Source organism: Fundulus heteroclitus, chromosome 1 (assembly GCF_011125445.2).
Source record: "Fundulus heteroclitus isolate FHET01 chromosome 1, MU-UCD_Fhet_4.1, whole genome shotgun sequence".
Taxonomy (NCBI): Eukaryota; Metazoa; Chordata; class Actinopteri; order Cyprinodontiformes; family Fundulidae; genus Fundulus; species Fundulus heteroclitus.
The window spans coordinates 8,803,594-8,819,368 of NC_046361.1; the positions used below are offsets into that span (position 1 = coordinate 8,803,594).

A 15,775-nucleotide genomic window follows, 5' to 3' on the forward strand; every position below is an offset into this window, starting at 1 on the left:
CGCAGCAGTTCCTTTGCCTCGTGAAACTATTCATGGCGCTTCCAAATGTTTCACGTTCACTTTGGAACAACAAACCTTTCTGTATTGGATCGTGGTTTTATGGAACACATCAACACAAAGCAAGGCACAGCCGTAAGGTGGAGGAGACAGTATGGATGGTTTCCAACGTTTAAGAACGGAAATCTAAACAAAATGCAATCGCAGTTACTGATGTGTCTCTACCAGTGTGCAACTAAAGACTTTTTTTTTTTTTACAATATAACTGAACCTCCATCGACATGTGACAAGGGGAAGCTGGAATCGACCCCACAACCCTCCGGTTGCAAGACGTCTTCACGATGTTGTCTGCTAACTGACGTTTGACGTGCTAGATCAACACAACCTAGAGGTTAGCTAGGAAGTGTGGGGGAAATAATACACGGTTTCAGGACGTACTACAAACTAAAGTGTGAGAAGTGCAGTGCGAGTTTATGTTCAGCCCCCTAAGTCAATACTTAGTGGGAACATGTCTTGCAGCCATTACAGCTGCACGTCTGGTGGAGACGTATCCCCGCGCATCTAGCGGCAAAGCGTAAACAGGACTTCTTACGCCTTTTCTTCTCGCTTCTCACCCCCTGACCCGCCTGCTGTGTTCCTCAGTCTGCAGGACGCTTGTCTGTTCACTGATGTTCTCCAACAAAAACCTCTGAGGCAGGAAGCAGAACGGCTGGATTCACTCTTAGATTAAATCACTCAGAAGTGCACTCTACTGAGCTATTAGGTGACTTCTGAAAACCACGAATCCTTTTCCTTGCGCTCCACAATTATGCACTACCCGGTGTTCGTCAATCAAATGAAAAAAAAAAAAACCTGACAGGAGGTTTTAGGTTTTGTTAAGACAAAATGTGGGAAAAAACACCTAAGGAAATGAATGCTTTCACAAGGCTGAGCTTTTCGTTTAACCTTAATTATTTTACACAGTGTTAGAACGCTGTTTTTGCTGCTGCCTATACACCCTAAAGCACTCAGGAGGAAGGTGTCTAGAGATTACCAATTAAAACAACTGAAAAAGAAGATCTGTAAAATGCAATAGAAAGCATCTTAAACCTCTTTAGATGATGCGTAGGGTTAGGGTTATGTAAAGGTTCGCCTTCAGTGCGCTCCCATCCAGCTTACTACATGAATTTAAAGCAGACGCTGACCCTGAAACTTGCAGCTTAAAACTAATAATAAATAAGGCGGCGAAAACAATCCAGAGCATGAAAACTAGAGGAAAAAAACGGGACCGGCTCACCTTTCTCACACACCGCCCCCCCTCGCCCAGCGAGGCACTTGCAGCTGAAGTCGTTGCCGTCGTCCTCGCAGGTCCCCCCGTGGAGGCACGGGTGGGAGTCGCAGGGTTTTAGGGTCTTGTGCTGAGACCCCCTCCGGGTCGTGGCGGGCGGCTGGGAGGTGGTGCTGATGATGGGCGTGGCGGCGGTGGTACGGAGCGTCTTCGGGAGCGGCGCAGCCGTGGTGGTGGTGCGTCTGCTGCCGGCGGGCCTGCGGGTGAACCCTGGTGGGCGACGTGTGACGTAGGGGGAGGTGGCCCGGGGCCTGGGGGTGGTGACGGGGACGGCGGTGGTGACGGCGGCGGCGGCGGTGGTGGTGGTAGTGGTGAACAACGGGATGGTGGACAGACCTGACAGAAAAAAAGGCCGTTATAGAAATATGTTGAGCTTACACTTTTCAGTTCAGGAGAACCTTCAGTAAGCTACCTCATGAATAAGTTAAATACTCTCACTCGTTTTATAAATCCTTACACTTTGCTGCTAAGTCCACATCATATTACCATAATTAGTGAGGCGAATATTCTCCGCCGTGGGCTTCTTCACAGAGATGCTGGTGTCTTTGGAAGCCTTTAGCTGTTTCAGCAGCGCTCCCTCGATGTCCTCCACCTTATATCTGGTGTCTGTGATAAAGACGAGGTACAAGCATTCAGGACAAGGCCTCTGAGGATCTCTAAGTAAACACAGGACTCAAGCTCCTTTAATGGTACAATGAATACATCAAACAGCCTTGTGTATGACAGGTGGAGGGTCTCCGCGGACCACTTGTCCTCCAACCGCCGCTCGTCCCGCTTTTTTTTTTCTTCCCTTCCAGATGAATCGCTCTCATAATGCTCGCCGCAGATGTTTGTTTTACAAGCCATGGAGGAGCGCCATGTAACGGCAGCCGTCGCCCCCGTGTGAAGGGTACGAAGGACGCTAAATGTTCCTCGCAAAAAAAAAAAAAAAAGGAAAAGGAGAGAAGGACGGAGGAGGATCTGCCCTTGTCTGCTACAGACAGCCTGTAAAAGACCCCATTACGGCGTATCTGCATATTGTTTTTATCTAGAAAATTCTAAATAAATTTAGATTTGTTTGTATGAAAGAAAATCTGTATTTTGATTTGTTCATAAGAATTGCCAATATTCCTTTAATAAGACAAGAAAGTCTAAGTCAATGGATGGATTTGGTTAAACAGAGGCTAACAATTTTAAACCCGATATGACAAATAAACAAACAATGATGACCACTAACGTAAGAGAGCCACCTATTGAAGAAAGGCCCTCTAGGAGCATCACTTACATTTTAAAAATATTTTTTTGAATGGAGTCTAGTAATAATAAAAAAAAAAAAATACATCCATATAATACTTTTTAAAGAAATAAACCGAAACTGAACCACTTGGAGATTGCCGGAGTTCCAGTTTTATTCCAAAGCAGTCCATAGTCCCTAGCGGCCCAGCGTGGTAATAATTCAGTCAGCGATCTATATTACACTAAAATCAACCACTCCTATCATTCCTGGCTCTGCAATAAAAAAATCAAGTTACAGGGACCTCTAGTCATGGCTAGGCCTGCGTGATGTTCTCCTTGGAGCTGGAGCCTGCTGTGTTGTGTAGATGGCTGCGGCCAGCAGAACGTTTGAGCTTACTGTGCTATTCTTAATATTGACTTGCCATGCATCTTAAGATTAAACAGCCTATGAAGACACAATAAAGGACTGACTTTGGTGCACCACAAAAGGCTTTTGAGAAGCTTTGAAAGCCTCTGCCTACTGCTGGATGACAGGCCCAACCGCAGCAAACAAGCTTAAACTTTTGGATGTCATCCTTGTCGGATTCTGAGGACTCGGAGAGTGAAATATGTTTTTTTTTTTTTTTTTCAGATTTAAAACTTTGGTGTGAGGCAACATATGGCCATCCAGATTTTTTTTTTGTTATATCCTCCTTAACCAGCCTCTCCTCCGCCGTCTCCAGCTGGGCAATCATTCAGCTGCCCGGCTGTTAACGGAGGCGAGGCGGTGTGAGCACATCGCTGGCTGCCGGCCTCTTTTAGGATCGTTTCTTAAATCTTACTCTTGGTTTTTAAAAGTTTAAAAGGTCTGGCACCTCCTCGTGTTTCTGAACTCCAGCATGGTTATCATCCCTGTAAAGCTCTGAGACCTGCAGATCAAATGCTACTGGTGGTTTGTGGGACTTGAGTTGTGACTGGAGGAGACTTCTCTTTTCAGCTGCAGCTCCTGAACTCGTTCTCTGAGTTCTGCCAGAACTCATAATGAACTTAAACCTTTTTTAAAAAACTCATCTTTCTACTCCTGGCTTTTAACTCCAGGGAAAATCAACAGTAGGCCAGTTTTTGCACTAACATTAGCTTTTTATTGTTTATCTCATTGTTTCGATTGGGTTTACTGCTTTTTTTATTTTATCTAGTATTTTTATTAATATGTGTATCACTTTGGGTGCCTTATAGTATGCTCAAGAGGTTTATAAATAAAGTTTTGAATGATTGATTTGATTAGGTAATTGGGACACCGTGCTGCTTCTATTCTGATTCCTGCATCGCTGTCTTGGAGCCTATTCCCCTTTCCATTTAGTCTATGCAGAACAAAGCGACAGGTTTTAATACAGAAATACGGACTGAATGGCTGTGTGAGGATTTCTAATAACGTAAAAACGTGGACAACTGGATGGAAGGACAGAAATGCAGAGAATAGAAAATAGAAAATGCAGAATTTGGTGTTAACTGCAGCTTGTTGAATATGTAGTGAAAAAAGCTAAATGTAGGTGTCAGATGAGCTGAATCGTCAAAAGCTAACTATCTTTTAATAAAAGGGCTTACAAATTTATAGAAATTATGCATTTCCATTTAAAAGAAGTCACTTTTTTTCCATTTTCTTCTCATTTTCTTTCAATGCTCTTCCCGTTTTTAATGTGTTGTGTTCGGTCCTTTTGGTCTTTTGAATGAGACGGATTCTCACCTGGTCTGAAATGGGCCTCCACGAAGGCCAGGATGGAGCCGCTCGGCGCCAGTTGACGGACCCGGACTCCCATGAAGTCGTCGTGCACCTGTGACTGCCTGAACATCTCATTGAGCTGTAACAGCAGGAAGCGAGGGAGTGCAAAGACACACAGACAGACACCAGATGATAAATGAGGCCAGTAATGAGCGCCACACTTTAATTCCACAAAACTGTACACTATCTCGAAGAGAAGAAAGACGGCCTCTCAAATTGGTTCGCAGGGAAGAAGGCCATTGGGTGTGGGGGCACAAATTGACATTTAGCTGGCTGAGGTGACATTAATTTTAGGAGCAGGTTTCCAGGAGCAGCGAAGATAAATGCCAAGCTAACCGTGACATTCTGATTGGTTTTGCCTACAATGACTTACTGTGTGTACGATGTCAAAGGCTGAACAACTCAAAGAGGAGGACTGGTTATCCTTTAAGCTATAATTAGCTGTCGTTTAGCCACACATTTTCAAACTATAAACTGACCATTTTGGCCAATTTCATTCTAAAATGTGAAAAATCACAGATGTTTATGTAAACACTGTCTACTCCAGGTTAGAGGAAACAAACAAAGGACAATAAAAGTCCCTATTATCCTAATTTTGTAAAGTCTTATAACCACATTACATGGAATGCTAATGCAGCTAGCACAAACTAGCCTGTAATGCTAGTGACTAATTTCCCTGTCCAGTGAAGGTTTCTCCATGCTCCCACAAGTTGTAGGGATTTTTTAAGCAAATGCCCCTTATAATGAAAGTGAAATTAGTTTTACAAATGTCAGCTGTGTTTTCAGACAAGTAGGTTAACTAAGGTTACCAGATTTCTCAAATAAAAACCGGGGGACATCTCCAGCGACATGAAAAGCTTTCATCAATGGGGAGATAGCTGGGCCAGGGCGTTCAGGGAAACGTCTGATCAGCCTAAGGCTAACTTTACTTTTGTCAATTAACTCTGCTCCGTTTGCATTCGGGAGGGCAACCTTTTGCATTTCAAGTTGGAACAGTCACAGAGGTTTCTTTCAGTCCCAACCTAAAAATCCAATATGGTTACCGTACCAGGTTGCAAAGCAAATGAAATGCAGCAAGGTTTATATTATCAAGGCATACCCCGGATAAAAAAATAAACATTTCCAAACCACTCAAACGTTGCATCAGCATGCTCCTACTGTTTGAATTAATTTTAATGAAATGCCAGAGAAAGTGACAGAAAAACTGGAATTTCCTCCACCCGTTTGGAGCATAGTAATGATAGCCGTTTGCCCTGCCCCCACCTGTTGCTCCATTGCTGGTCAGTTGACAGAAAGAAACCTACCACAGCTTCTTCTTCTTTTGGTTTAGAGAAAAAACAAATTTGGCTCTTGTGAAATTTTACTGAGATGTCATGGTTTGTAAACTAAATGGTACAGGAAACATCCCTATAACTAAACTTAGCATGCTAGTAAGTTTGCTAACTAGGAATAAATGGTGGAGCAGCTCAGCATACTGTGGGCTCTGCCTGAGTAGATGGTCTGGGTACGTATACAGCTAAAAGCTTAATTTACTTTTGTTACTTTCAAACGTTTCTGTTTCAAACTCAAGCAATTAGATAATGCGATACAATATGGTTTTACATTTTTGTGTTTAAATACCTGGACACCGTCAAAGTAGGGTGTTTTTACCCAAGGTTTCCACATCATAATCGTCTCATTCAGGCCCGTGCCTAAACCCAGCAATGTCATTTAATACATAAAGCACATTTATCTGGCAAGTCCCCACTGATGAGCACATCAGAATAAGTACGACTCTAAACTTTAATCATCTTATTTGTACACTGCGCTTCAGTAATGACACTGAAACTGGCAGTCCAGTCCACCAACACATCTTGTTGAGCTTGAGATTTCAGTGCGCGGGAGACTTTTCCCTGCAAATACCGAAGTCCTCCGGTTTGAGAAGGTGTGACAGCAAATTAGGCTGTAAAACCCTCCAAAGCTGGATTAGCGATGCAAGTCACTGTGCACAAACTCTGCTCAGTGCGCACTTCACTCCTGTCCTTCTTGCAAGCGTTTTAATTTATCTTTAAAAAAGCAGATTGCCACGTTTTTAAAAGCGATGCAGCGAAGCTTGACTCTTTTCATGTAAAGAGCCCCCTTTATGACTTTGTGCGCCCTCTGTGACCGTGATGTCCATTTGTGTAAGTATAGTATGTGCCCAGTGGTTGTGCTAGAAGATGTAAAAAGGGGGGGGTGGATGCTGTCAAGTGGCGCACTAGGCTTCAAGAGACCCACAGGCTGAGACCGTTAACGAGCGCACACACACAAATCGCTGTGAGGTAGCAGATTAGGTCCCAGTGGGGGCTGGTGACACTGATTTAACAGCTGGTACATGTGTACAGTGTACACAGACACACACATACTTCCACCCACACACACACGCGCAGGTTCGCATGTCATCAGAGGAGCGAGGCCCTGGATAGTCAACAGAGACATTTGGCCCGAGATCCGCAGAGGAAACGGACAGTGGAGAAAGTCAGCGGCAGGGGCCAAAACTGTGATTATTGTGGATGTCTGGCTTTGCTTACTAACAGCGTTTGGCACCATGAGCATCCAACCTTACGAGGCTCGTGTGGAAAATAAGGCTTGAATTTTCAAACCGCAGAAAAAGGCCTAATTAATCTCGCATGCAAAACTGCTTTTGGGTATTGTAAATTTGTTTGGCAAGCAACTGCACAATTCTGCAGAGAGATGTGAGTTTTTTTTTTTGTTTTTTTTTTCCTCCAGTAGGGGTCTTATTAAGCTTGAAGAGCATCTTTCCGTGCAAACATTGCCTAAGATTCTTTAATTAATCAGCTGTATACAATAAAGTAATATTTGGAAATAGGAAAAATACAGCCAAAAGAATAGTAAAAATAAAACCAAGATGCTGTGAAAAGCCCTTTTCTTTTTCTTCGCCTACCTTGGTCTTAAAAAATGGGGCTCAATTGCTTGTACATAATCATCTCCTCAGATCATCTGATGTAAGAGATTGCTGCCATGTTCCTTTTTTTATTAAAAAACAAATATCAGCCCGGGCATGTCCTTTGATGTATGTCCTCTGACCAAAGTCAGCAAATGCATTTTCTTTCCCCCCCCCCCCTCGTTTCTTTCATTATTGTTATTTTTCTATCAGATGTACCGGAGCAGAAAAACGCTTCGGCGCAGAGTGGCAGAATATTACTCAACAGCTTCAGGGGTGTCAGGTCTGTAATATGCGCAGTGATACCTGTCTGAAAGAACGGAAAGGATTTGATTAGCCAGGAACTCCACGAGGGTTTTATATTGTGTTGAGATGCTTTGAATCTTGTTTCGGAGGCTTTTGGCCTCTTGACAAGAAGATTTGTGGAAAAAAAAACTCCACATTTGCAGAAAGAATCTGGTTTTCTTCCTCCAGCGGCCTCACAGTGACAGTTTTGACTGCAGTCGGTTGTCAGCTGGACTCTCGAGGGCAACAGAACAAGCTAAAAACATGGTAGAGGGAATTTAAAACGCGCCACCTTGTATGTTACCTGCTCAATTCAGCTCATATGTTTACTCTGCTTCAAGGTTGTTGTTTTTTTTTAGACACAGATGGGTCTGGAAATCGTAATGTAGGAACAAACAGCGGTGGTCCTTGGCATAACTCATTCCTCCACCCCGCACACCCCACACACAGTAACGCAAACGCACCTCCAATAAGGCCTATTCTGCAAAGAAAGCTTTTGAAAATTAAACCTATGTTGAAGGTAACTAAAAGAGAAAGAAAAACTAATTTTTCTCCAAAAAAGGTGCGATACAGTGCTCAGCATACATGAGTACAATCCCCTTAAAAGTAAGATTTTAATCACTATCTCAATAAACACAAAACAATTTCCAAAAATGTTACAATGTTGAGTTTCATAAGGCCCTTGTTCAACTCTATAACATTAAATAAAGGTTAATCGTATAACCTGGATCACGAAATCTGTAGTTTTACTCAAAAGACGAATAGACCCCCGCAGAAAAACAACTACATCCAGTATGAGTGACGTGGCTATGAACACCAAGTCTTCTAGGCAAGGAATAAACAAGTTGGCGACATACGACAACATTTATCTTTTTCCATTCTTCAAGAACAACCTGTATAGAGCCCGGATGCTGTATGGAGCGTGAAGTTCAACCTGTCTCTGCAGAATTCCCGTAGACGTTCGACTGGGTTCAGATCAGCCGACACCCTTGAACATTCAATCACCTTCACCCTGTTGTTGTTCAGAAATGCAGCAGCAGCTTTAGATGTATGTTTTGAATCACTGTCATGCCAGAGGAGGCCGTGACGACCAAGGGCGCGGAGGGCCCTTTCAGTATAGCGCAGTAGATCTGTGAGTTCATGATACCGTCGATGAAATGCAGCTCCATGACACCAGCAGCACTCACTACCATTATTCACAACCAGGCACCAAGCATTTCTCTTGGAAGTCCTCACCATTGCGTTTGAAGCCATCACATCCAAAGACTATGATCTTTGTCTCATCACTCCAGAGTGTGAAGCCCCAGTACTCTTCATCTTTTTCAGCATGGGCCTGAGCAAATTTCTAGTCTTGTTTTTCTGTGCCTGCCTGGGTTTTAGGAGAGAGTTCCTTCGTGGATGATACCCATGCATGCCATGCCTCAGCAGTGCACACCTTACGGTGTCACTGGAAACCGTCACTCCAGTTTGGCTTTCTGTGTCTTTAGCAAACTGCAGGAAACTCGTATGATGATTTTCTCATCAGAAGACGCTCCCGTTGAGGCGTTAACTTCAGCGGACGGCCTAGACTCTGTGACATGGTTACACTTCCATGTTTCTCAAACTTTTGGATCAATTTGCTGATATGTAAAGCATTGCGGGTCTTCACCTTTTTTTGGGTAAATAAATGATTTCCTTCCTCAGATTTGGTGCCATTGCTGCCAGCATGAAACGGGAAGTGGTTTTCTTTAAGTGATGCCCTCCTATAGTCCACCGGTCTGCTGGACACCTCTAAATGAATAACTGGACTCACCTGTGGTTTAATTCTTGTTAATTAGGATTTTGTGCTCTTAAAGTTGGCTTTTCTCCAAAAAAATTATTTGGGGTGTAGTCATTTTTGCAACATGAATGAATCAGTTACTTTTTTGTGTGTGCAAATGAACAAATGGTGTTTCCAATTGATGGCCCACACTTGTGGGAGTATTTTCTGGTGTAGTATCCATACAAAATGTTGATTCTGAAAAGAAACCAAAGCTTTGCTGAAAAATCTGGTGGGGCGTAATCATGTATGCTGAGCACTGTAAATAGATCGGAATTCATTTCAAATAAGTCCAGGTTTGATCTGCTTATAAGTTATTACAATTGTCTCAGCTATAGAACTACAGATTGTCAAATGCACTTAAGACTGCTTGATGATATTAATAAAATGCTGACTCAAAAGCTGTGAACTTCAGTGTCATTAGCGACCCGCAGTGTGCAGCAGTGGTCTAACACCATGGGCTGTGACATACTGTATCAACAAGACTGACAGGAGATTGTCCTCCAATATTTAGAGCAATATGGAAAATCTTCCTTTTTCCTATACAAAAACATTGAAAGATTTACAAATCAAATATTACAGGTTTAAAAGAAAACCTGTAATCAGTGTAAAAATATTCCAGTCCAGAACCCAAAGGTCCGTAAAACGCGGCTTAAATGCTTTTCTAATTCTAAGGTGATGCCAAAGCTTTGATAAAAAAGGCAGCTTTTTACTGTTTTCACAAAAAGAAAACAGATTTTTATAAACCTCAAACTGTGCTTGGTGCGTCAATCTCTGTTCATTGTGAAATCACACAGTTTGGGCCTAATCTAAGTATTTTGGATTTTGAACTAAAGATAATCAAATGCAGGAAAGACATGTCGAAAACTTGGAAATGGCCCTTTAGTTCAGAGCTAACAGGACGTTTTAAAGCGGACCCTAACTATCACTGCTGGTGGTTAATGTTTCCCCACTGCTTACAGACCTTTCTTGTCTGTCGCTCTGTTGATGTTTTCTTTATCTACTTTTCTACTTGGAGCCTGTTTAAAATGGCTCACAGACATTTTTCAAAGTGCTGCTGTGATTTTGTAACCAGCTGTTGTTAGCCAGTCCCCCATCTCCGCCAACACAACGAGGCAAACATAGACTTAACTGTTTTTGTGCGTGTTTTTGGTGCATCCCCGGCCATGATGCTTTCGGTACAGCACCCTTACACCCTTACACCCATATTATAAACCAATCTCTGTGTGCAAGGCTTACAATCAACAAATTTAACACAAAGTGTCAGAAACATTGGTTCTGGAGCGCTGAAAGATCTGAGTCTTATATTAAAAGGGATTAAGTACCAAAAGCAAACAGGATGCATAAGTAGGGAGTGTTCAGGGAAATTGCTTACACTAGCATAAGAAATTGGCCAAACTGATGACGTCAACCAGGAGCGCAAATTCACCCCAGAGAAGTCGGAAATGCTAATTGGACTGAATTCCTCACACAAACTGCTGCTTTAGCACTTACCGCGCTCTCGATGCTGCGGGCCGTCTCTCCAAACAGCTCGGACTTTGGGTCCTCCATCTCTGGGGTGTAGAAAATCTCCTGGCCGTCCACCTGGTCGAGGTGCAGGAAGCCCGAGAACTTCATGGTGGCTGCGTGCAGAAGAGACGGCATGAAACCGAAACCATACAGTAGCTTTACCCATCATCTCATAGCGCTCAGTCCTCCCCGCCCCCCGCCCCCCCCCCGCCTTCACATGGTGCTGCTTGTTTCTGGGATAGTGCCAGTTCAGGGGTGAGTGATGGATTGTGAGTTTGTGCGTGTTTGACAGGGTGGGTAGGGTTAGTGAGTGCGCTGCTGATCGCCCGGCGTGGGGCTCGCAGCGGCTTGGAGTTTGACCGTTAAAGGTTAAAGGTGGTGGTGGCTGTTGTGGCGGGGGAGCAGGTGAAGTGTGGAAATATGAAAGAAGGACGGGAAAGGAGAAAGCATATGGGCCAGTGTTACCAGATCCAGACTCATCCCAAAAGCTGGCTGTGGCATAGAAGGCTGGGTAGAAAGACAGCAGGTTAGACGCACAGAGGCATTAAAAAAAAAAAAAAAAAAACAGTAACACACACACATGCGGCTAGACAGACACGCTGAGGAGAAAATAGCCTGAAGGCACTCTGAATCGCACCTCCTCCCATAAAGAGGGAGCCTCAACCTTGGAGTGCTGTGTTGTCCGACATATATCAACTTTTTATATGCCTTCTTCATGCTAGCGCCGGCGAGAAGGGGGCTTGAAATAAAGCTGAGAGCCGAGCGCGTTTGTGTGTGTGTGCGCGTCGGGTGAAGAGTAGCGCGGGAGAGGTGTCGGTGCCGTGGTTCCATGCCGCTTGTAATCAGCAGAACAAATTGCCCAAATCAATCATCGCTGCCCCCTGCCTGAGCAAAAGGCACAGAGAACGGGGGAAGAGCACTTGTATGATTATCATGAGAGATAGTCGTAATTGTCTCCTTAATGCCGCCAGACCGACGGCTGACGCAGCCTGGTTAAAACTGCGCGAAACGGACACACAGCCCACCGCCCGTCCTGTGCGCCCCCCCCACCCCTGTCTCCCCCCCAACCCTCCATTCCCGCCTTCTTTACAGTGCTTTCACGGGCAGGCCACATCGATTCAGATGTGACGGCGGCCATAAAACAGAAGCAAATGGCCGCGGCTCGGCTGCCGGGGAAACGGTAAAGAAAAGCGAGGGGACGGGCGAGCCGTATCGCACGTTTAATCCGGAAAGAAGACAAACAGAGAGGATGATTTTCCAGCCTGCTTCCATAAAGGATGTGGGGAGGGAGAGAGATAAAAAAAAAAAAGAAAGAGAGAGGGATAAAAGGAGGGAAAGAGCTATTCAGCTATCAGATTGTAGTGAACTGTAAAATGTAATGGATTTGCCAGAACTCCCCCGGCATACGGCATATGGAGGAGTTTTACCGTATTGCAGTGGAGCTTAGGGTCAAATAACATAACATAAATGAGCATTGTCTATTACGTCCATATAAAACACCTTGTTAAAAAGCAGCACATGGGGAGCAACATTGGTTTTTTAAAAGTGACAATCTCCGGGGCAAATAAAAAGCAAACTACAGTGTCTGGTAAGAGAACACTTTGTCACATTACAACCACACGTTTTACTGGCGCTTTATGTGATGGGCCAACGCAGAGCGGTGGCTAATTGTGAAACGGAAGAAAACGGGACAAGTGGCTCCCCCAGTCTTTTAACCATAAAAAGAAAATACAAATACTATGACACCCATGAATAAAATGTATAAATCTAAATGCCTTTAGAAGGCACCTAACCCACACGGGAGTAGTATAAATCCAGAAGACCTCAAAGGTTTGTCACAGAGCATTATGGACCACTTGTAGCCAGCCAGCCGGCGCTGGTTTCATGTGTTTTCGCCCAGATCCAACAGAGTCCATCCACATTTTCTCCGCACACCCAGAGTGTTTGGCTTTTACCGGGAAGCGACCGTGGAGTCTGGCATCCCCTGTGAGATCAGGGCTACAGGTTCTGAGATTAATCAAGACAGCAGGACGGATTAAGGCTACAACAGCACCTCTAACTCCCCAGGAACTTCATGGAACAGACGTCTCTCTCAGGTAGGCGGACGCCATTTTATCGGACACTTCTCACGTCCTGCACTCTGAATATACAATACGAAACCCTGGAAGAAGGGACGGGCCTTCCCTCTGTAAACCCACCTGTTCGTTCGTCCCGTCATCAGTTAAGCTTATTTATTAGTGAGTTAGCGTGAGCTGAACATACAGGAAACCTGTAAACTCAGGCAGATAATGAATTCTTCATTAACCAGCTTGGTTTTGTGATCGAGTATGCGAGGTGGCAGGAGGAGCATGAGCTGTTTTAGTCCGCTTTTAATCAGAGGGAGGTTAAATCTGGCCCTGTTCTTGCTCTTTTCAATTAACCTTTTTAACCAACTGCTTTTTTAATGAGGTGTTTTTTAATGAATAGTATTTCTTTTTTAGGAATTATAGCTTTATTTTGTTGTAAGGAATGGTTTTATTTATTCGTTCATCTATGTGACGTTATGGACTAGCACAATACGTGCCAGTGCAGTAAAACCCAAAGGTAAGATTAGCTTCTTTATTGTCATTGCACTCTACAATGACATTCTGATGGAGCAGTCCTGCAGATAAAAAAATAAAAGAAAGAATATCTGTCTAAAGCTAATTTCTCCCAAGGAAGACAGATGAAGGTACTTTGACTGACAGGTCAGGAAGAAAGGTCTGAGCGTCTCACTGGGCACAACTCGACCATCTGATGATTGAACGGGTATGGCAACGTTAAGATCTATGGCAAAACTAAGCTTGATGGTGACGCTAAGACTCATGGTCGTCTACCTGAACTGGGAATGCTGGGTGTTATTCAGAGAATCAGCCAAGAGGCCTACGGTAACTGAAGGAGGTACAGAGCTCCACAGTTGTCGTGGGAGAATCTGTCAACAGGACAAGAGGGAAGCCATCGTTCCAAGAAAGTCCAGTTGTCACCAGCCATGCAGCAAACATGGTGCTGTGGTCAGATGTGGCAAAAAATGAATCCTTTTGACCTATCAAAATACTTTGTGTGGAAAAAAAACAACTGCTCATCTTCCTGAATGCACCATCCCATGGTGGTGGCAGCAGAGGCTGGTCAGAGTTGATGGGACGATGGACAGAGTTAAATATAGGACCACACTGGGAAAAAAACATGTTTGAAAGATTTGAAGATTGAAGATTTGAAACGCCGGGGGAGGGTCTACCATGGAATAGTTCACACCAAAGCTTGTTCATATGTTTGAATGGCCTAGTCAAAGTCCAGACCTTAATCCAATTGAGAATCTATGGCAAAAGTTCCAAACTGAAGTTCACAGAAGGTCTGCATCTAATCTGACTGAGCTTGAGCTATTCTGCAATGAAGAGAGAGAAATCATTTCAGTCTGTAGAAGCCAAAACCTGGTGGACCTATGCCTCTATAGAACTGTATCTGTGACGTTTCCTTTCACTCCACAACCATTCAGTTCTGTGGTTAAACCTCATTGAAGCTTGTAGCGGTAATGTCACATTACCGCTACAACGTGGTAGACCTCAGCAGCTGACGTCTCAATAATGAAATGTAGAACAATAAATAATTAGTCCTTGTTCTGCCACTATTGGAGATATGTTAATACACTGGATTGTTTGATGAGATGGCAGCTGAAGCGTTGAGGGATGTGTCATTTGGTCGCTAATGAGCAGAAGATCACCCGAGACTGTCTTGTAAGGGGGGGGAAAAAAAAAATCCAGGCGCATCGATCGATCAATCGCTCAGCCCGAATTTATTGGGAACACTTGAGCTGAATGAAGTATTGATCGCTGGTGTGCTGTCTTCGTTCGCCGAGATAAATATTTACAAGCTGGGAATGATTTGTTTTAACGCTCGTCTTTTCAGCTAAAACCTGCTTTCACTGGAGGTCAGAGGTCAGCAAATTCCCCTCATGTCTCGTGTTTGTTTAGCTATAAATCCTGCGGCTAAGATAAACATGGAAGGTCACGTCTCGGGATCGGGTCGAGGCCGTAAACTCTGCTGCTTTACTGGAAGGCTTTAGGACCTTTCAGCACTGCAGCAACGCGAGTCCTCGCGCTAATTTGTGGCCACGGCTCTTTCAAGTCGTGACCTAGAGCTCCCCTGGGAGCCAGAAAGGATCCCTCTTTTCACAATCCGTCAAATAACCCAGCTCTGGGGACAAACCGAGACGGGGAGCTGGAGGGAGCGAAAGGCTGGAGAAGCAAAGGGGGGAGAATGAAGCCCTTTATCTCTGTGAACTGACTCTGGCAGAAAAAAAGAAGCCCTGATTGGTACAACGGCGCTGCTCGGCCTCTGGTAGTCTCTCGGCTCAACTCCAAAGAGAAATGAGCTGATGCAAGACTGGATTGAGATTGACTGGGCTGTGGGTGAGGAAGGGAGCGAGAGGTAGCTTCGGAGGGAGTTGACGAGCTGTGGCACAGACAGATGAAGGTAAAGTTTCTGTTTGCTTCGGGGGATAAATACGGGTAAAGAAAACAGGGTTGGGTTGCCCCAGAGCAGGCATGTAGAAGCCCAAATCAGCCAAAACACACAACATTAAAATATAAAGTGCCACCAACATGGTTAACATTTTTTATATCTCATCATGGGCGTGACATATTTCAATAATTAAGGGCTGTTAAAGATTCATTTGAAACTGTTCTTTTTGCTGGGTGGGCTGATTCTGCCACAAACAACTTGATGCGGCTGCCCCAGTTTACATTGACTGTGAATATTTCTCTATCTGCAGGCGTCGACAGGCTGGTGGCATTATTCTTGCTGGGATATTTGACCACTCTTCTTGTTGGAAAAAGAGTTCATTTCCACCGGCTGGTTTCTTGGTAGAGCTTGAGCTCAGGCTGCTTTATCCATGTCAAAGCCAGTTGTAATGTCGTTGTCCTTTTAGAACACCCGGTAGTGTCCAAG

The 15,775-nt window shown here is 44.2% G+C and overlaps 1 protein-coding gene across 1 annotated transcript in view; it reads right to left on the bottom strand.

Annotated features, from left to right (window-relative positions):
• Positions 1–15,775, bottom strand: part of agrn (agrin) — a gene marked incomplete in the record, with an annotated part of 352,884 nt that overhangs the window by 45,650 nt on the left and 291,459 nt on the right. Inside the window, 5 exon segments of the mRNA XM_036129007.1 lie at positions 1,274–1,660; positions 1,811–1,930; positions 4,263–4,377; positions 10,799–10,926; positions 11,279–11,320. Coding sequence (XP_035984900.1) covers positions 1,274–1,660; positions 1,811–1,930; positions 4,263–4,377; positions 10,799–10,926; positions 11,279–11,320 — 792 coding nt within the window.